Below are 22,214 nucleotides of genomic sequence, written 5' to 3' on the forward strand. Positions count from 1 at the left end.
TCCCATTCATGACTAATTTAATACCACATGTTGCTAGAGTGTACAGAAGAACCAAGCTTAGTGTATGTATATATTTTCACATACACTATAAAATCTATTTATTTTATTTTTCCCAATCCAGAACAAATAAAAATATAACACCTCAATTATTCTATTAAGATCCAACATATCCATATGTATGTTAGTATGTTAATAAGCAGATATTCGATATTAAATAAGGGAAAACTTCTAACACTGTGCCTCCTGAAAATGCAGGAAAATGTCACTGCACCTTTTCCGAATATGCAGCCTACATGGAAACCACAAGTGCAGTGCGGTTCCAAGTGTGGGAAGCCATATTGTGGTTTCCAGTGCGTGAGGTTGCTATTAGTATTTTTTTTTTTTTTTTTTTTTTCGGCTCACTGGCGCCTGACACCGTGATTGACGTTGGATCTACTTCAGGGGACATTGTTTTATTAAAGGACTTGTCAAAGACCGTGTCCTGTGTTTTTTTACACTACACTTTGTTTTTTTGTGAATTAGTAGCGGGACCATGTACCGCATACTCATTCACGTAGGGGGGGGGGGGGGCTGGGATCTGGGGGCCCCCTTGTTAAAGGGGGCTTCCAGATTCTGATAAGCCCCCTGCCCAACATGGGGACAAGGTGCTTTGGGGGGAGCCCCCCTGCCCCAAAGCACCCCCCCATGTTGAGGGCATGTGGCCTGGTATGGTTCAGGAGGGGGGACGCTCGCTCGTTCCCCCCCCGTTTTCTGACCTGCCGGGCTGCATGCTCGGATAAGGGTCTGGTATGGATTTTTGGGGGAACCCCACACTGTTTTTTTTTATTTCGGCGTAGAGTTACCCCTTAATATACATACCAGACCCGAAGGGTTTGGTATGGATGGGAGGAGGGACCCCACACAGTTTGTTTTTTTTTGTTTTTTTTTTTATTGCAGACCTTTATTTTTACATTCAGCTGTCAAAATAAATATTATCTAGACCTTCAAAATAAGTAAAATCATTACAGAAATAATAATAAAGGAGAAGAAAAGAAAATAGAATCAATAGAACTAAGGAAATCAAATTAAAATACATAAAGATATGTAGCCTAGTGCTGTTTGTCAAACACAGTAGACGCGATCGAGTGCCATCTGTCAGTGGATTCCACACAGAGATTTACTATTGAACAGGGTCTAAAAAGAAAGCGCCCACGGAAGACGTCTAAAATGTGTTCTGCACATGCTCAGTTATATCCGGCCATAGACACTGGAAAAGAGTCTAGTTCTTCACTGTGACAACTTGCTTTAAAAAAACAATTTTTTACACATTTTAAACATTTTTTGAAATGTCAGATATTGTTTAAAGTGAAGTCCTGATATTTGGCAAAGCAAATTTCAATGTGAACATGTCTCTGCAGTGATTTTTCATGATGTTAGACGTGCTTCTTAGCAAGTCTGCTTTTTGAGTCTGATTCCTGGGCTGTGTCTCGTTAGTAAATTCAATTTGGAGTCTACTTGTTGACACTTCTCTTTAGTAAATGTCTTTGCAGTCTAAAAGTAGACGGTCACTATTAAAAAGTAGACGTTAGCCCCCAGAAATGTGTATAGGCACAATAGTAAATTCGGGCCACAGTGACAACAGACATATTAAGTCATAGCACAAACATGAGATTCGGACCTCGGCACAAAAAAATTTTAGTGACCGGACATCCTTGAATTTTAATTCAATATCCCTGTTCTAGCGGGTGCAGTGTTGAAGGCACATTTAGACATTTTTGGCAGGACTATCCAAAAAGTCACTGCTTTTGGTCTCACATACCATATAATTTTGGACAGACCCCTATGAAAAATTTACATACTAAATATGGTTTTCTTATATGGGTTGCTTATAGCGGGTGCAATGTTGAAGGCACATTTATATAATTTTGGACAGACCCCTATGAAAAATTTACATACTAAATATGGGTTTCTTATAGCGGGTGCAATGTTGAAGGCACATTTTAGACTTTTTGGCAGGACTATCCAAAAAGTCACTGCTTTTGGTCTCTCACATACCATATAATTTATATAATTTTGGACAAAATTATAAAATTTATGAAAAATCTGGTAGAAGCCCTAAATACAAAACCAGCTGATTGCCCCAAATCAGAATTCAGCTTATTCACCCATGTATTTACTGCTGCATAACAGACCAATTCCACATCATGGAAAAAAAAATATCCCATTTTGAGGATCTTGAATCTCACATTAATTTGTGCAAGTCATATGAAAAAATTGCAGCCATATAAGAAACCCATATGTAGTATGTAAATTTCAGATGATATGGGATCCCTGGATCATACACTACTTGTAGGCAGCCTTTGACCGTAATCTCCTTATCTATCTAAGCCTTTTTGTTTAGGCTTTTATAAATTGAAGTTTATCTTGTTTAGCACTTGAAACCCCCGCCAACCCCCCAGCCCCCTTTTTTTGTAACTGATTCTTTCTTTCTTCCTCCCCTCGCCAATTGTCACCCCCCAGCATTACCCATTATACTTTTTCCCCTCCCTCATTTGCCTCTTTCATGTATGGCTCCCTCTTTACTCAGCAGTAGTGCTTGCCCAGGTTCTGTTCTATTTCTTTTTTCTGCTCGCCCACTGTGGAGGTTGTACTTTTTCTTTAAAAGTGCTTACCCCCCATTCCCAATCCTGGGATGGAATATCTTGGGATTGTTATTTCTAGTGTACATTCTGGCCACTACTACAGATTTATGCAAAAAGACAATTTTGTGGTTGTTCTTCCTCTTACATTGTTTTAAGCACAATAGATTGTCTATGTATTATCTTGTTCTAGTTTCTATGTTACACTTGTAAACTATATAACTTAATAGAATGTATTAAAAAGGAAAAAAAACATATCAGGAGAGACTGCATGAGCAGCCTGGAGGAAAGAAGGGAAAGGGGGACATGACTGAAATCTTTAAATATATGAAAGGTGTGAAGACGTGTCAAGAGGGCAGTATTTTTACTATGAAGCTAAGATCAGGGACATGGGGGTATGACCTCCAACTAGCAGGAGGAAAGTTCAAAGCTAACAGTAGAAAGCAATATTTACTGAAAGTTGATGCTTGGAATAGACATCCAGCAGACATAGTGAATCAGTCAAAACAAAGTGAATTTAAACATACTGTACTTGGGACAAACAAAGATCTATAATAAGATAAAAAAAACACTCTATGTTCTTATGCAAACCCTATATGTGCATTATTGTTTGCAAGATAATGGTTTTATTTAAAAGTGATAAAATAAAGTGGTTTAAAAAGGTCAGTTTAAAAGTATAAACGTAAAAAAAAAAATAAAGTAAACCTGAACCAAATCCATTACAATGCACTTTTTAACAAACCAAGCAATGAAAGTGATTAAGGGGAATCCAAAGACCCATGGATTAGATAACAAAGGGTGATATTTCTTTATTCTACATTGGTGAGGACACCCAAAGCAACAAGGAAACACCAAGAGATGGGAATAATAACGAGATGGCATACTTCCTAATCACTGCAGGAATCACAGATTTTTCTTACCATTGTAATAAGGAAGGTCGAAAATTCTGCATTTCATCTCTCCGATTATCTGCACCAGATGGACTTGGAAACTTACACTCCTTAAACCTAAAATAAAATAATTGCACAGTAATTACAACCAAGAATGTATCGCCTCTAACAAAAAGAAGGAAAATGTAAAGATTTACATTTAACACAGATATAAACCCAGAAGTGGATGATAATTTTGATCTATGCACTGTGTATCATAAACAATTGTCCTTTTCTTCCCTAAAATCTAACTTTCACCTGGTTTCTTCCTTTTACCTTTTTTAGTTCTGCTAATCTCATGCAGTCTGTTTGCCGCAACTTACTTTCTAAATGCACAAAAGCGCTGGCTGCATGGCCTTTATCCAGAGGCGTATGTACAGGGGTTGAAAGTGCTGCCATTTTGACCCAGCCCGTGCAGCCCCTCACACATCTGGATAGGAGGGCAGCGGGGGCAGCTGCATGTATCTGAATGCCCAAATCCCCTCTTCTCCCTCCTGCAGACATTCAGTGGTTGCAGGAGGGAAATGGAGGGTATCTGTTCCTCTACATGCTGCCCCACTGCCTCTCTATCCCTGCCATGCTGCCCCAGACCCCTGTGTGATTACCTGGCCCCACCGCAGTGCAGCCAGGTTTCCCCCTCCCACCTCCTGCTGGCTGCTGCGGGGGATCTGTCAGGATGAAGGTCATTTACCAGCCCCTTCATTGTCTTAATGAATAGAGTCAGTGATCGGTACTGATTTTTTTAATTCATTTATAGCTGAAGCATAGTAAACTGTGTTAACTATTCTTCAGTTTATGAATGAATAGGAAGCTCTGTACAGAGCTATTCCTGTCCATTCATTCTGTGTGGCTGAGGCTGCAGAGAAAGGGACCAAAGAATCTGTCCTCAGTCCCTTTCTCTGTCTTAAAACTGAGACATCAGGGGTCTGTTTAAACCCCTAATATTTAGCTAAAGACCCCCAATGGTAAAAAAATAAAACAACAAAAATAAAAAAAAACTACTAAGGTGGCCTGCGGGGCCATAATAAAGGGTCCCACAATGGGAGTCCAGGGCCCTGGAATCAGTGGGAAGGACCTCAGTTGGGGGCCATTTCATGTTTTTTTCCACCAAGGCCCTGAAGGTTCTAGTTATGCCTCTGCAGTTATGAAGGCGAGTTACCTGATGTCAATGACAGTAGGCCATGTCTGTGTAACATGTACTGTATATTCAATCAGAATCCAATGTGACAGGGTTACATAACAGAAGCACTACGGATAGGCAGGGGAGAATGTTTTCAAACTGTAATTTATTATAAATTTTAAATGGGCATTTTAAATTGATAATGAATGAAAAAGGTCTGGGAAGCAATTAGTTGCTCATGCTTAAAAACAGACTGGGGGACAAAGAAGTAAAAACAAAAAACTTACAGATAATAGATGTAGCACTACCCACATAAGGACCGCTGAGTTTTGAATTGGGTTGCCCTATGCTCTGCGCGGCCAGGCAACACATATTTTCCACACTTTGCATTTTCCACACTGGAGTCAGAAAACAGTCCTTGAGCTTGGTTTTATGACTTTATTAAGGGGTTAAACTTGGATGGGGTCTGGGGGTATATGGGATGCCCAAGGAACTGTAGAACTTGGGGACAACTCCTTAGCAACTATGTACAAAAAATACAGCTAGCAACAGTCTCTTCTTGAAGAGCACTAAAGGCTCTTTGGTGTACCTCCTCAGACCCCAGATGATTCCTTCTCTTCACCCAGCTGCCTGAGTGTATTCTTGAGTAAGGGGGCCCAAGAGCTGTCAATTGAACAGTCCCAGATGAGAAGCTAGCTGGATATTACACCTGACTGCCCTCTCCCCTTTTCTGGGGGGGGGGGGGGTAAGAGTAACAATACTCACACTGTCCTCTCCTGTTAATTTAGTGGGTTGGTGGCTGTCTTCAGGCCTTTTGCTTGGCTGGCTGCTTCCCTGCTACATAGACTGTCCTCGCCAGGAGATGTTGAGACAGAGGAGATCCTCTTCTCCAGCGACCTGCCTGTAGGTAGGCTCTCCTCCCTAGGGCCCCATTCCAGGCTCCACACTCCAGCCTTCCTCAATCCATCTTCCACTTGACACTGCAAACTGCTTCCTAGACTGATATTTGAGGGTTGCCCTAGTCACCATTCCCAGCCTCCTGTCAGGAGATTGGCCAAGGTCCCTCAAACATGCTGATCTGGGCATCCTACTCTTCCCTCCCCTGTTCCAGAAAGCGCTTAGGTTTCTGGAAAGGTGGAAGGGCTCCAGAAGCCCTGACCAGTTAGAGCCTCCCAGCCTGTCCTGATGTGACCTCACTACCTGACTCCCAGGCTGACTCATCCCAGGCTGCTACTCAGCCTCTATCCACCAAAAACAACAAACCTAGCTAATCTAGAGGGCGTTACATTGATAACTGGTGATGTGTATGCAAAAGAACCTTTGGTGTTGACTATGTCTGAAATATGTAAAAAAAAAAAGAAAAAAATATGCATGTGTATAGTGTTCAAAATTCATACAATTAAGACAATTCAATTTGGTATTCATCAGTGATTACTTCCCCTCTCTGAAGAATGGACAAGTCTCAATATTTTGTATCAATATCTCAAGTTAAAGATACATGTAGGCCAAAATAATCCAGCCCCCTCACTATCGAGGTAATCCAACCCCCCTCACTTGACTACTTGGCACTGCTGGAACAGTTAAAGGGCATAGATGTATAAACCTATTACAGCAAACTGTATCATGCTTTAGTGGGTTTTTTTGCCTTCCTCTGGATCAACTTTGGGTATAGGATTGTGTATATTTTTCCCTTTTTAATGGTTGAAGTGGATGAACTTGTATCTTTTTTCAACCAGACTAGCAATGCAACTTTGTAGCTATCAAGGTGTTCCAACTCTATAAAGTGAAGTGGGGAAATGCCTCTGCCTTGAAAATATATTACTATGTATACACTGCTCAAAAAAATTAAAGAAACACTATGAAAACACATCAGATCTCAATGGGGAAAAATCTCATACTGTATATCTACAGTATACTGATATGGACCGAGTAATGTGTTAGGAACGTAAGGATGCCCCATTGTTTGATTTTCAGGGTGTCTTAGAATTCAGTCTTCTGCTAGGTGGATAATTTTCATTTCCATCAAAGTAAAAAGTGATGCAGCAGGCTAATCCATTTTGCTGAAATTTCATTGCAGAAACTCAAAATGGTACACAGTAGTTTGTATGGCCCCCACGTGCTTGTATGCATGACTGACACCATCGGGGCATGCTCCTAATGAGATGACAAATGGGATATTTCCTCCCAGATCTGGACTAGGGAATCACTGAGCTCCTTGACAGCCTGAGGTGCAACCTGGCGGCGTTGGATGGATCGAAACATGATGTCCCAGAGGTGTTCTATTGGATTTAGGTCAGGCGAGCGTAAGGGCCATTCAATAGTATCAATTCTTTCATCCTCCAGGAACTGCCTGCATACTCTTGCCACATGAGGCCGGCATTGTAGTGCACCAGGAGAAACCCAGGACCCACCGCACCAGTGTAGGGTCTGACAATGGGTCCAAGGATTTCATTCTGATACCTAATGGCAGTCAGGGTGCCACTGTCTAGCCTGTAGAGGTCTGTGCGTCCCTCCATGGATATGCCTCCCCAGACCATCACTGACCCACCACCAAAACAGTCATGCTGAACGATGTTACAGGCAGCATAACATTCTCCACAGCTTCTCCAAACCCTTTCATGTCTGTCATATGTGATCAAGGTGAACCTGCTCTCATCTGTGAAAAGCACAGGTCGCCAGTGTCGGACCTGCCAATTCTGGTGTTCAATGGCAAATGCCAATCAAGCTCTATGGTGCCAGACAGTGAGCAAAGGGCCCACTAGAGGACATCGGGCCCTCAGGCCACCCTCATGAAATCTGTTTCTGATTGTTTGGTTAGAGACATTCACCGCAGTGGCTTGCGAGGTCATTTTATAGGGCTCTGGCAGTGCTCATCCTATTCCTCCTTGCACAAAGGAGCAAATACCGGTCCTGCTCATGGGTTAAGGACCTTTACGGCCCTGTCCAGCTGTATTAGAGTAACTGCCTATCTCCTAGAATCTCCTCCATACTCTTGTGACTGTGCTGAGAGACACAGCAAACCTTCTGGCAATGGCACGTATTGATGTGCCATCCTGGAGGAGTTGAACTGCCTGTGCAACCTCTGTAGGGTCCATGTATCGTCTCTTGCTACCAGCAGTGACACTGACCCTAGCCAAATCAGAAAATATTAGTATGGAAAAAAATGTCAGTGGCCTCCACCTGTAAAACCATTCCTGTTTTGGGGGTTGACTTATTGTTGCCCATTTAGTGCACCTGTTGTTAATTTCATTAACACCAAAGCAGCTGAAACTGATTAACAACCTCCTCTGCTACTTAAGTGACCAGATCAATATCCCAGGAGTTTCATTGACTTGTTGCTATACTCTGATTAAAAAGTGTTCCATTAATGTTTTGAGCAGTAATATATATATATATATATATATATATATATATATATATATACACACACACATACACAGTGCATCCAGAAAGAATTCACAGCGCTTAACTTTTGCTACATTTTGTTTCGTTACAGCCTTATTCCAAAATGGATTAAATTAATTTTTTTCCCTCCACATTCTACAAACAATACCCCATAATGACAACATGAATGAAGTTCGTTTTGAAATCTTTGCAATTTATTAAAAATAAGAAATGAAAAAAAAAACACATGTACATAAGTATTCACAACCTTTGCTCAATACCTTGTTGAAGCACCTTTAGCACCAATCACAGCCTCAAGTCATTTTGAGTATGATGCTACAAGCTTGGCACACCTGTTTTTGGGTAATTTCTTCCATTCTTCTTTCAGTACCTCTCAAGCTCCATCAGGTTGGATGAGGAGTGTCAGTGCACAGCCATTTTCAGATCTCTCCAGAGATGTTCAATCGGGTTCAAGTCTGAGCTCTGGCTGGGCCATTCCAAGACATTCACAGAGTTGGCCCATAGCCTCTCCTTTGTTACAGTATACTGGTCAAGGGATTCAGTGATCCCCTCCCATAGGAGGAGGATGTCATCTATATAATCAACTCTGGCCTGCAGTCATGATAGATGACGCACTCCTCCCATTTGGCCATAAAGAGATTGGCCATACTTGGTGCAAACTTTGTGCCCATGGCCACACCCAGCTGCTGTAAAATATAGGCGCCTTTAACCACTTGCCTACCGGGCACTTATACCACCTTCTTTACCAAGCCAATTTTCAGCTTTCAGCGCTGTCGCACTTTGATTGAGAATTGCGCGGTTATGCAAGATTGTACCCATATGAAATTTTTATCATTTTTTTGCTCTATAAACAAAAAAAGTGCAAAAAAATTTAAAAAAAAAAGTTTCTTTGTTTCTATTATAAAATTTTGCAAACAGGTAATTTTACTCCTTCACTGATGTGCGTTGATGAGGCAGCACTGATGGGCACTGATAGGCAGCACTGATGGGCACTTATTGGCGGCACTGATAGGCAGCACTAATGAGGTGGCACGGATAGACAGCACTGATAGGTGGCACTGACTGGCATTACTGCTGGGCACTGACTGGCGGCACTGCTAGGTATTGACTGGCGACACTCTTAGGCATTGACTGGCACAACCGCTGGGCACTGACTGGCAGCACTGCTGGGCTGCACTGGTGGGCACCGGTGGGTGGCACTGGTTGGCACAGGTGGGTGGCACTGCTGGGCACAGGTAGGTGGCACTTCTGGGTGGCACTGCTGGGAACAGGTGTGTGGCACTGGTGGGCACAGGTGGGTGGCACTGCTGGGCACAAGAGGGTGGAACAGTTGGGTGGCACTGCTGGGCACTGATCATCAGGGCACTGATCATCAGTGCCCTGATGATCGGTGCCGATCCCTGCTCTAACAACTGCCGGTTCTTGGCAGTACTTTCCTCTCGATCTGACAGCGTGAGGAAAGGGCAGCTGAGAACCGGCAATTGCATTTCCCTGTGATCAGCGTGTCATTGGACACGGCTGATCACGTGGTGAAAGGCCGCTGTGATTGGCCTTTTACCACATCACGTGATCAGCTGTCTCCGTAGGACACAACGATCACGGAGATCGCTGGGTGCACGCCCCCAGGGGAGCGCAGGAGAGGGCATTCTGGGAGGACGTCATATGACGCCCTCCCAGAATTGGCCGGCCGCAGTGTAGCCGTCACTCGGCTATCTGCAGTCGGCAACTGGTTAAACCAAAAATAATTATGCCCCATGGCAAAATCTAACAAAGAAAGGATAAACTGGTGGTGGCTTAAGAGTGACATCCATTTGAAGGAAACAATCCACCGCCTCCATCTCATGTTCATGTGAAATGATAGTATAAAGTGAAGCCACATCAGCTGTGGCCAAAAGATAGGTCTCCTTCTATTCAATAGTACTCAAAATATTGATTACTTGGGTGGTATCTTTCAGGAAGGGGTGGTACACACCAGAGGCTGTAAAAATGAGTCAATATATTTGCCAACCCTCAAGGTGACCGAGTCAATACCGCTGATAATCGGTCTACCAGGAGGGCTGGACAAACTCTTATGAATTTTAGGTAGATAATAAATCACCGGGACATGAGGGGCCACCAGGATTAAAAACAATTTTTCCTTCATAGTAATGATCTTTTGGCCAAAACCAGTGTCAACAATATGTAGTAATTCCTTTTTAAACTTCACCGTAGGATTCTGACCAAGAGGGGCGTAAGTGTCTCTATCATCAAGTAATCTTTCCAATTCCTGATAATAGGCCTTGCGGTCCAAAATAACGATCTCCCCCTTATTGGCTGGACGAACCACTATATCATTACGTGATTTCAAAGCATCCGTACCCTGCTTAAAGTTAAAAAATCATCTTATGATCCCAAATTTAAGACTTTCCAAATCTCTAAAGACCAAGTCCCTAAAAACTAAAATAGAAGCAGCAGTATTACTAGGAGGATTAAAAAGAGGCATTGGAGAGGGATGAACATCTATAGGCATTCGCACCACATCCACCCACCCACATCCACCCACCTTAGATGGGTTGTTGACAAAATACCTTTTAATGTTCAGCTTTATAACATATTTATGAACGTCCATAAACGTTTCAAACTTATTAATTGGGCAAACTTATTTATTAAACCATGGTTGAGTACATATTTCTCCTCTACAGACAAACTGGCTTTACTTAGATTGAAAAGTCCAAACCCGCCCTCTTTTTGATCACTTAATCTTTTTACCCCTGGTCCCCCCGGGAAAAAAATTATTATTAGAATGACTAGGGGCTAGTTTGTTGTGGGGCATAGGGAACCTCATAAGGGCCTTGTGTAGGGAAATCATGCCATTGACCATTCCACTGATTGGTAGATTGGAGGGGATGCTGAGTAATATATCTATCTAACCCCCCATATTGGTCATTGTTATAATGACCCTAAACTTCAAATCTATTTGAAGCTGGGAGAGATGGACCTCTGGGAACCCCAACATGGCCACGTCTGCCCCTATTTCTTCCCCTAAAAACTGGACACCATTCCTAACCCCTGGGTTTGAGGTATTATAATGGGTCTAATTGTCTATACCCTGTTGGTCATATCGCCAGGAAATAGACTTAGGGGTATCAATAACTTGGCTATGAGAGGGTAATAATTTACCCTTAGATCCAGACTGGTGGCCCAAATTTGACTTGGGCAAATCATTAATTTGCCACTTGAACACCCTGTTAGACTTGCAATAGTCCACATCCCTAAGGTATTTTTTTACCTTTCTTAACCTTTTGCTCAGATTCCTCCTTCTCAAGACATTTTTTGAGGTTATCAGACCTCTTTTTATACTCTTCAGTATCTCTATAGGGGTCTAGTTTAGATTTTAAAGAACTAATCTCTTCATCAAGTTTAAGAAGTTTTTGCCTCTTTTTCCTGACAAGGAAACTGATAAACTCCAAACCCACCTTATTAAAGTACTGAAACCATTCAAGAGCATCAGTGTCATCATATTGGGGAACCACTTCCCACCTCAAACTTCTAGGGACCATATTTTCAGACAGATATTTTTCCAAAAACGCTATGTCGCAGTTAATGTGTACTTCTGTAGTGAACAGATTCTTAAGTCTCATAAATATACGCCCCACATCACCATTGGAATCATCTGTGTTCTCAAATATACTGCCAACATCAATGGTGTGTGAGGATCTAAACTCAAAAATATCCATAAGGATCAAAATCCAGCAGCAAGTATCAGAAGCCAATAATCTCCAATCAAATATAATACACAAAAAAACCTGTGCTTGGACGTGGCTACACTCTAAATTCAAGAGTGCAAAATAGTAAGGAAAAGCAGCTTGCACACAAAAGGCAAGTGAATAACAAAAATGCAGAGCTAATCAATAATATAAAATATCAACATAAAAGTCCAAATAAATCCTCAAGTAAATCCTCCATGGGCCCTTGAGTTTGGAAGTGGCCCATTGGGGTAGCTATGGCTGGTTGAGTCTTTCTTTGAATGCAGTGTAGGCATGTGTGGCAGTAGTGAATAACAAAAATGCAGCACTAATCAATAATGCATAAAATATCAACATAAAAGTCCAATTAAATCCTCAAGTAAATGAGACAGGTTTCAGGAGAATATTTTGGCATCATAAACAGTCACCAAAACACCCGAATAAATAAGCCCCTTACCGGACGTTCAGACCATGTAATATCGGTCAATATGTGCAGTACTTAAGGAATCAATGAGGCAGGTAATTTTCACTAGAAATCCTCCTTAAGATGATGAATACGCCTCCTCTTTAAAGATCTTCACAAGCAGGAAAAACTCCCACCCAATATTCAAATAAGGAATATAAAACAAAAGCAACTCATAGTGTAGTATTTCAGTAAAGTTTTGACAAATGTAATAAAGGATCCACGTACATAAAGCATTAAAACAACCAGCATTGACTGTAAAATGTTTCAAACTGAAAATATGGCCACCGTTCCCCCAGAACGTGGTGATGTCACACGCCAAAGCTCCACCCAACGCGTTTCGTCATCAGGAAGACGTTGTCAGGGGCGAGGCCAGCGTGACGCACCGCCGTCTATATATAGGACATGGATGGACACTCCCATTAATCGGGATGCGTTCCACAGAGCGGAAGGCATATCCGAAACAGGAAGGAGAAGCAGAACGGACCACGAGAGGGGCCCGCCCACACCTTAACAACTACTAAAGCGGCGGACATAAGGAAAACACACATAACTTACATACCAAACTAAATTACTAAGGTTTAATGGGGGCAATAAAATAATAATAAAAACAATGGGGGCAAGGTCCAATAAATAGAAGACCTTAATAGGCATACAGGAGTGACATCACCGCTGGAGAGACAGGGCCATCTTGTGGTAAGAAAACAAACTGCAATGTTAACACACAAACAGTAAAAATCATGAATAAAAGTTGATAAAAGAAAGAAAGAAAGAAACAATAAGTATTACAAAAAATAAAAAAAATGAAAAGAAATAACTCCGGTATTGTTAATGAATACATTAATGTCCCACTCTATGTTGAGGCCAAAGGGGACGTATGTCTTAAGGGAATATATCCACAGGGTCTCTAATTTAGAAATTTTGCGTCTAACATGGCTACCTCTCCAATTTGCAACAAATTTATCAATCGCCAAGAATAAAAGTGGCTTCCGAATTTTTATTGTGATGTATTCCATAATGTTTTGAAAGGCTATGATTAGGGAAACGAATACTTCTAATATGTTCATCCAGTCTAATGCGCAACATGCTCACCGTCCTGCCAACATACTGTAACCCGCAATGGCACCGTATTAAATACACAACATTCTTAGTGGAACATGTGATGAACTGCCCTATGTTATAAGATTTAGAGGTACAATGCAATTCAAACGTAGTGAACTTTCTAGACCTATTGATATTAATATCACACATTTCCTACATGGATAGTAGCCCTTCATATTTTGAAAAAACTAAAGGTTTTTTTAGGGGGGTCCAGAACATTGGGAGCAATATTCAGACTTAGGGGTGGAACACCTCTATAAATAACCGCTAGATATTCTGATAACAGAGGTCCTAGTACACAATCGTTTTTGAGTACCCCCCAGTGCCTACGTAAAATATTTTTCACTGCATAGTGTTGAGTGGAATATTGCGTGAAGAAGGCATAATTAAAGGAGGAGTCACCTTCCCTCTGTTGTTTGGGTTTCAGCATCTCCTCCCTAGAGATGGTATCTACTTGAAGGAGAGCCTCCTCTAAGGCATCTGATGTATACAGTAACCCCTATCCAAGAAGCATGCTTTCAGAAAGTTAGCCTCTCGATAAAGTCATCATGATGGATACAGTTTCTCTTCAAACACATTAGACTGGATGAACATATTAGAAATATTCGTAAGGGTTTCAATAATAATAGCCTTTCAAACCATTATGCAATACATCACAATAAAAATCTGGAAGGCACTTTATTCTTTGCGATTGATAAATTTGTTGCAAATTGGAGTGGTAGCCATGTTAGCCGCCACATTTCTAAATTAGAGACCCTGTGGATATATTCCCTTAAAACATATGTCCCCTTTGGCCTCAACATAGAGTGGGACGTAAATGCATTCAATAACAATAGCTGAGTTTTTTCTTTTACATTTTTTAATTTTTTGTAATACTTATTGTTTCTTTCTTTCCTTCTTCCTTTTATTAACTTTTATTCATGATTTTTACTGTTTGTGTGTTAATATTGCATTTGTTTTCTTATTTGGTTTGGTAATTTAAGTTATGTGTGTTTTCCTTATGTCCGCCGCTTTAGTAGTTAAGGTGTGGGCGGGCCCCTCTTATGGTCCGTTCTGCTCCTCCTTCCTTTTTCGGGTATGCCTTCCGCTCTTAATAGGAGTGTCCCTCCATGTCCTATATATAGATGGCGGTGCGTCCCGCTGGCCACGCCCCTGACAACGTCTTCCTGATGACGAAACACGTTGGGCGGAGCTTCAGCATGTGACATCACCACATTCTGGAGGGACAGCGGCTATATTTTCGGTTTGAAACATTTCACATTCAATACTGGTTGTTTTAATGCTTGATGTACGTGGATCCTTTATTAAATGTCAAAACTTTACTGAAATACTACACTATGAGTTGCTTTTGTTTTATATCCCTTATTTGAATATTGGATGGGAGTTTTTCCTGCTTTTGAAGATTTTTAAAGAGGAAGAATATTCATCATCTTAAGGAGGATTCTTAGTGAAAATTACCTGCCTCATTGATTCCTTATGTACTGCACATATTGACCAATATTATATGGTCTGAACGTCCGGTAAGGGACTTATTTATTCGGGTGTTTTGGTGACTGTTTATGATGCCAAAATCTTCTTCTGCAACCTGTCTCATTTACTTGAGGATTTAATTGGACTTTTATGTTGATATTTTATGCATTATTGATTAGTGCTGCATTTTTGTTATTCACTACTGCCACACATGCCTACACTGCATTCAAAGAAAGACTCAACCAGCCATAGCTACCCCAATGGGCCACTTCCAAACTCAAGGGCCCATGGAGTTGGTGCACATTGATTTATTATGACTAGAATCTGACTTGAGTGAACAGGGAATTGTCCTGGTGGTGACAGACCATTTCACCCTTTATGCCCAGGCATTCCCAACAAAAGACCAATGAGCATCCACAGTAGCCAAGGTCTTAGTGTAAAAGTTCTTTGTGCACTATGGACTGCTTCAGAGAATCCATTTCTGATCAGGGAAGAGACTTTGAAAGCAGACTCATTAAAACACTGCCTGATTGCTAGGCATCCAAAATCATGAAAAACACCATATTACCCACAAGGGGATTCACAGTCAGAGAGGTTTAATTGAACTCTCTTTTGACATATTTTAGACTCTCTCTGCTGAAAGAAAGCAACATTGGAGCAGACACATCTCTCCCGGCTGTGGGGCACACATACAATAGCACAGAAATTATGCCACTGGCTTTTCATGTTCGGGAGGGAAACTTACCTGTTAGTAAATCTGAATCCAAGAGTTCAGGTTCATGATTTTCATCCAAGAGACAAAGTGTTACTGAGAAACTTGGGACCATCTGAGAATATAAGGTAGCTGAGCAGTGAAGTCCCCAGTCATATGTCATCTGCAAACAGTTGCCTGGTCTTCCTGCATACCAAATCCATCCCCATGGGAGGAGAAGGCCTCTGAAGACTTGGCACCAAAAACCATCTAATGCCTCTGAGTGAAGCCATCGGAGTATCTACCAGAACTGAGATGCCTTTGCCCCATCCATCCTCTTTCAGAAAATATCCAGTGACCTGGTCACAGTCTCCATGACCAGACACTGATGAAGGAGAAAGCAGTAAGGAGGTTTAAATGAACTGTATATAGCCATCTATAGTATGCCAATGGATGCTACTACACCTAACCCTCCTGCAGAGACTGAATCAGTGACTCTCTGGCCTGAGGTGCCAGAATTCAAACTACAAGTCCAGAAGGATGTGCCAATTCCAGTTCTAATGACACAAAGACAGTTCAATCACCTTCAGAGGGATAAAAATCTGCTGTAGAAGGGTCATCTGAGCCAAAAGAGCAGAGAACCAAGAATGCCATCTGTTCACCAAATAGACTAACACATGACCTTCTGGGTGAGAGTTCTGAAGAGGCTATAATCACCGCCCAAAGAGCACATACATGCCAGCCTTCATGACTCCAGTGTCTATAGAGGGTGACACTAGCTCATCCCCTGACACACTTTGGTGGGTCATACCAGTATCAGTATCAGCTTGGTTCCCCCCTCCTGCTTTTGCAGACTAGACAAGACTGGCTCTGTGTCAGTGAGGAATTTCCTGTTTGCTCCCCCTGAAGTCAGATCAGATCCAATCAGAGAATGCATAGAATGCAAGAACCAATGGGAACATCAGAGAGGACTAGTCATGCAGATACCAAGCATTATGGAAACTTTAGTTCTTAAAGGGGCACTGCACTATACTTGTCAGTGCAGGCTAACAGGTTGTGGACTTCAATTACCACAAATCACAGCACTTATAAGAGGAGAGCTTGATAGTTTTCCCAGGCAAATGAGGAGGGATCAAGGCCAATCTAAAGAGGAGAGGGAGAGTACATACCTATTGTCAGAGTCTGTGCTCTACACCCAAGAGACCAGGGCTAAGGAGAGGAGTTGAGTGGATCTGCTGAAGTGCTTGTCCACCTTCATCAGAGAGAGAGAACTGACCTGTCTTCAAGTCTGCCAAGTTACCCCAGAGACTGAGCTAGAGAGAGAGTTGCTGCATTTCAAGGACTGGGCTGAGAGACTGAGCTTCTGGAACCTGCATCTCATCAAGCCATCGGGTCCACACTACGTCTTAAGTGCCTGCTACACATTATACACCCAAACAGGCTGCCCCTACTTATCAGCCAATCTATTATTCCTCACCCACACTCTTAAAGGGATAGTTTACATGCAGCACTTAAAGAAGGGCCCCACTGAAAGCCGGCCAATGTTAACTAGGTACTTTGTCACCTTTAGTGGGTACCCCATGCATTAGGAGTTCATGATCCCACCTGCTTCTGGGGTTATATGCAAGTGCTCACATATGGACCTTGTTACCCTTCAGAGTTAGTGGGTGTCATTATAGAGACCGTAGGTACATCTGTTATAGTTCATTTTGACTCTTATATAGCCTTCTTGAGTGCCAGTTAGTGGGTCATTGATAGTTCATCTATGATAGTGCTTGTGGCCTAATTCATATGTATTATTACTGAGTGGCAGCTTACTAACTCTTAAGTCACAGTGGCGTATTCTACAACAAGGTGTGCCAGTGGGGATCGAGCAGTGAAGAAAGTCACAGCAGAACAGAGAACCCATCATTACCAGCGGCTCCTGCGGGGGTAGTGCTACACAAAAAATTAAAAATTACATAGAAAATAAACACACACCATAAAGTCCTTTTTAAAAATAAAAAATATCCCATAATATAAAAAAATATAACAATACAAAAAAATGATGCCTCAAGATGTAAATGTCCCACAACTATCCTCTCTTACAGCTACTCTTTCATGAATGACAGCTTCCTGGCTGGTTACTGAATGTAAAAAAAATTGGCCAGGGTGCATGCAGATGTCATTGACCAAATAAAATCTTGACCATATTTGGTCAAAAATGTCACATGGGATCCCTGACCGGTTTGTTGACATTCAGCTGCCAGTCAGAGAATTGTCATCTGGATATGGACCTGCATTGCTTTACAGTGCAACACTGAATTTATATTAAGGAAGATTTAAAAAAAAATATGAGTTACTTTTTCATGACACTTGTGTGTTCATTTATTGAGAGGTACACCCCTGCATATTCACACAGAGGAAAGGCTGGATATTTAAGGACCCCTTTATATGAAAGTGTGCTTCCAAATTCTGATAAGTTCCCCTTGCAGACCCACACATTCACTCTACCAGGGATTTGGGGAATAGGTGACAAGGTTCCCATGTTGAGGTAATTTGGCCTGGTATGGTTTAGGAGTAGGGGGACATGCTTACCACTCCCCCTTTCCTGGACAGCCTTATGTCTGATATGCATTTCGGGGAGACCCCAAGACATTTTATTTTTATATTTAAAATCTATTCCATACTCTCATCTCGGATAAGGGTGTCAAGAGACATCTCCAACTGGAACATTTCATTAAGCTTCAATAGGAGCATATTTTTCTTTGAATTTTCATTTTTCGTTAGTTTAAGGCCTCTTTCACACGGGCGTACTTAAGTGTACACCCTTATGAAGGACTGTTTTTCACTTTACAGGGTGCATAGCCACTGTTCCTAATTTTATGTCTATGCAGGTGCATGCAAGTGTGCATCTCCAAACTCACCTTGTCTGTGTTTGGCACAAACCCACACTTGCACTGATATCTAATTTGGAGCAGCGGCTTTGTCAGTGCAGCTGCTACATCCCAATAGATATCAATGGGACTGCTTGCATGAGGATGTATGGAATGTCTGTACATCCCATGCAGTCAAACATAGCCTTTTGCATGAGTGTTCACTTAAATATGTGAATTAGGCCTAAGGTATCCACCAAGAATGTCATGTATATTAATTTTGTATTTTTATTGCTGTCCTGTAAGCCTCATTAAAATACTTGCTCCCGGCTGAATGATATTTTGAGTCTTGTGCCTGTTTGTTGGATGGTCAATCCCTGGTGAAATGGCATTAAGGGGCTGGACCAAACTTTAACAAAAAAGTTACCCAGCTTTCAGGAAGGGTCTTTTGCTAGCAGACTGTAGCCAGGATGTACTTAAAACCATCGGCAAGGGACCAAGGCCTGGGAGACAAGTCCTTTGTGGACTGGTTGCTTTTAAGAAGCTGTCTGATCTGGGAAGACTTTACCCAAGCTGTTCCAGTGCGGTACACCAGAGCTAGCAAACAATGTCAGCCTAGAAAGCATCAGGAACTGCAAATAAAGTGCTGATTTTTTTCCAAATTAGGAAATAAACATACTCACTTACCAAACTATCTGACACCTTTGTAGTAATGAAGATAAAATTTCCTTGCACTCGGGATCCACAGTGAGCAATACAAAATATATAGCTTGAAAACTTTCATTCTTCAAAGTCTTCAAGCAATAGCCCAACTGCGTTGAATAACTATTGTCCGTCCACTTGTGGCAAGCATATGAGCCATTTATTTTCAAATGTGAACGACAAGACATAATTCTCCTTATGAAGTCCTCATCTTGAGTCTCATACAAACAGGCAATAGCACGAATAGGGAAACCCTTATCGGAGTCATCCATAGCCCATTTTTCTATTGTAGACTTCACACGGAATGAAATTCGGATGCCTGTACTATCTGAGAATGCCATGATTTCCTTTTCATTTATGAGACCATACAGGAACTTCACAGTTAAACCTAAATGTGGATGTTCTGAAAAGAAGAAGCATGAGAGTGATTTCCCTTTAAAAATTTCCGGGGCTGTATGGTCTCTTTTTTCCAAGGTCTTTTTCCCATCTCCAGAATCATCATCCAGCACATAATACAGAGCGGCAAAGAACTCCTGTACACTTAGGTGGATGAAACTGTAGCAGGTCTGGGTGCGGACATCCCAGTGAAAAATGTTCTCATTAAGAAATACAGAATCCACCTCAGACAGAGAAAGTCCATGTCTTTGTAGATCTTCTTCCTCAAATAAAATCATCTGCTTCAAAACTCCCTCATTGGCCAGAGCACACAGCTTCTTCAGGCAAGTTTGTAGGGCCTGGGGATTCCTATTCTGGTCCTTCTTTCTATGGTGAGTTATTAAGACCTCCAAGTAGAGAAGGTAAATTGAAGTTTCTGTTTTACATCGAATGAAACCCAAATCTTTCTGTATTTCTTGCCTCATTACAGTGCACAGAATCCAACATGTGACGGGGACTTTACACATTTTGTACAGAATTTCATTATCTTTTATTATTTTGAAAACCTTGTCTGCATCTTCTTTATTTGCAAAGGATTTATAGACATATTCCTTACGATCCTTCTTTGTAAATCCCCGGACTTCCACATACCGAGAATCATCAATGAATGTATCAAGTTTCTTCATGGCCAGTGATCTTGTGGTTATGATCAGAGATGATTGTTGGAGAATTTGTTTCCTGAGCAATCTTTGGAGAAGTATTTCTTTGTCGGTTTCCTCAAAAATGTCAAAACAACCCTCAGATTCTTTTTCCAGAGTCCACTTCAGTTCATCAAAGCCGTCAACTATAAAAAGAAGGTTTTTTTGACTTTCAGGATCCTTCAGAAGAGAAACCAGATCATTTGAACACTGCAGTCTGCAGGTTCTGGATAAAAGTCCCTCAAGGTTTATTTTTCCAGTGATTGTGCTGATTTCTCTACAACTCAGATAAAAAACAAATTCAAACCTGTCTTGGTAGAGATTTTCAGAAGCCCAATCAAGCATAATCTTCTTGGAGGTCATCGTTTTTCCAATCCCAGCAGGTCCTTGTAACACCACAATCTTTGGGGTGAAACCATCTTTATCAGGGTCAAAGAGGGTTTGGATTGTGGTTGAGGATTCATCAGAAGATCTTTTCTCCCTGTTCTGTTTATGTTTTCTGCCTGAACTCCTCATCTCTTGCTCTTTTTCCAATTTATTCTGGAGTCCCTCACTCAGTGATAACTTGGTGTATATTTTCTGTAGACTAACATTCTCCCCCATACGAGAATTATATTCTTTAATTCTCTGGAATATCTCTTTCATAGACTCTCTGTGTTTCTTTCTGAAGACTTAATGAGGGAAAGGAGAATGTTTTATTCCTTATACAACCAAGATTAATATTTTAAAACAGAATATGAAATATTGTATAGTATTGTAACCATAAGAAATAATTTAAAAATGAAATAATGTAACTCATAAAATACAGGAGTATTGTGGAAAAAGTAAAAATATTCACACATCACCCAGAATAAGACAGAACAAAATGTTCAGTAAAAGTGCAAAAGAGATTTTATATCAAATGTGCATGTCCCACTAACCTGTTAATATGCTGGCATGAATCATCTTCTCCAGTTTGGCTGGAAATGATATATAAATATATATAAATATGGCATAAGAAGCAGGTTGTGGTAAGCAAAATATTTTCTACAAATCTGAACATATTTAGTTCAAACATACCTCCTGCAATTTCTAAACTACTTTCTAAGAATGTTATCAGTGTGGCAGGTATTTACAGGCACCATAGACCCACCTGACTTTCTGGAGAATAGAGACTTTCCTCCTACTACTTCTGCAAACAGGCGATGGATATTGTCTTTGGTTGTCTAGTAACATCTCGTAATGCGTGTAACTGTGTTGAGGGGACTAGAAGTTCCTTTTTTCTTCTTGTCAACTTTTACTGGCATACACTTGGAATTTGGAGTGTTTGCTCCTTTTTCCAATTGGGGGTGAACTTTAATTTTGGGTCAGTGGCGAGTTCAACCCAGACTCTAGCCATTCAGTGTTTTCCAAATAAACTGAATGGCTAGATTTGATTAGTTTGATGACTTAACCTCTAACTTCTTTGCCCAGATGTCTTCCTACTCACCCATCCGCTTCTTCCACATAAGAAACAAAACAACAGGAATCCCAGGTGATGCCATTGGCCTTGTACCTGGCCAGGGAAGTGTGGTGAAAGTAAGACAGGAGCAGATTGTCATTCTGATTTGTTCGTCATTACTGACTGAATGGAGTAATCACCTGTGACTGATTGGCCCTGGATGCAGACTTTGATCACTCACAGGTGATCGCTCCATGAGCAATGGCATGCGAGTGACCGCAGTTAGCTTTGGTAGCTGTCAGTTTCCCATTGCTTTCAATGGGGCTGCCTCCAGCAGCTAAGAGCCGGGAACTCCTGCTGGGGTTTTCACATGTAATCTGTGTCAGCCCCATTCTCAAATGTGCATGAGACCTAAATGTTACTTTTTCAGGGGTACATAGTACAGGTGAGGTACCGCCACTTTATGTGCAGGTTTATGGCATCTCCAAAGTTATTTGAAAGCATTGCATATTTTTAATGTTCTCTTTAACCACTTCAATACCGGGCACTTTTACCCCCTTCCTGCCCAGGCCAATTTTCAGGTTTCAGCGCTCTCACACTTTGAATGAATTGCACGGTCATACAACATTGTACCCAAACTAA

The 22,214-nt window shown here is 41.4% G+C and overlaps 1 protein-coding gene across 2 annotated transcripts in view; it reads right to left on the minus strand.

The window, feature by feature from the left end:
* LOC149440225 (NACHT, LRR and PYD domains-containing protein 3-like) overlaps positions 1 to 22,214 on the minus strand; it is a 141,104-nt gene that overhangs the window by 81,153 nt on the left and 37,737 nt on the right. For both annotated transcript variants that reach the window (XM_089658889.1, XM_089658888.1), the window contains exons 4-6: positions 21,073 to 21,111; positions 19,065 to 20,823; positions 3,539 to 3,625 (exon numbers count right to left, since the gene is read on the minus strand). In XM_089658889.1, coding sequence (XP_089515015.1) covers positions 3,539 to 3,625; positions 19,065 to 20,823; positions 21,073 to 21,111 — 1,885 coding nt within the window. The remainder of the gene's footprint in view (positions 1 to 3,538; positions 3,626 to 19,064; positions 20,824 to 21,072; positions 21,112 to 22,214) is intronic.

This window comes from Staurois parvus, unplaced genomic scaffold, assembly GCF_062004578.1.
Source record: "Staurois parvus isolate SC_StPar_1 unplaced genomic scaffold, SC_StPar_1.0 ptg001110l, whole genome shotgun sequence".
NCBI classification, from domain to species: Eukaryota; Metazoa; Chordata; class Amphibia; order Anura; family Ranidae; genus Staurois; species Staurois parvus.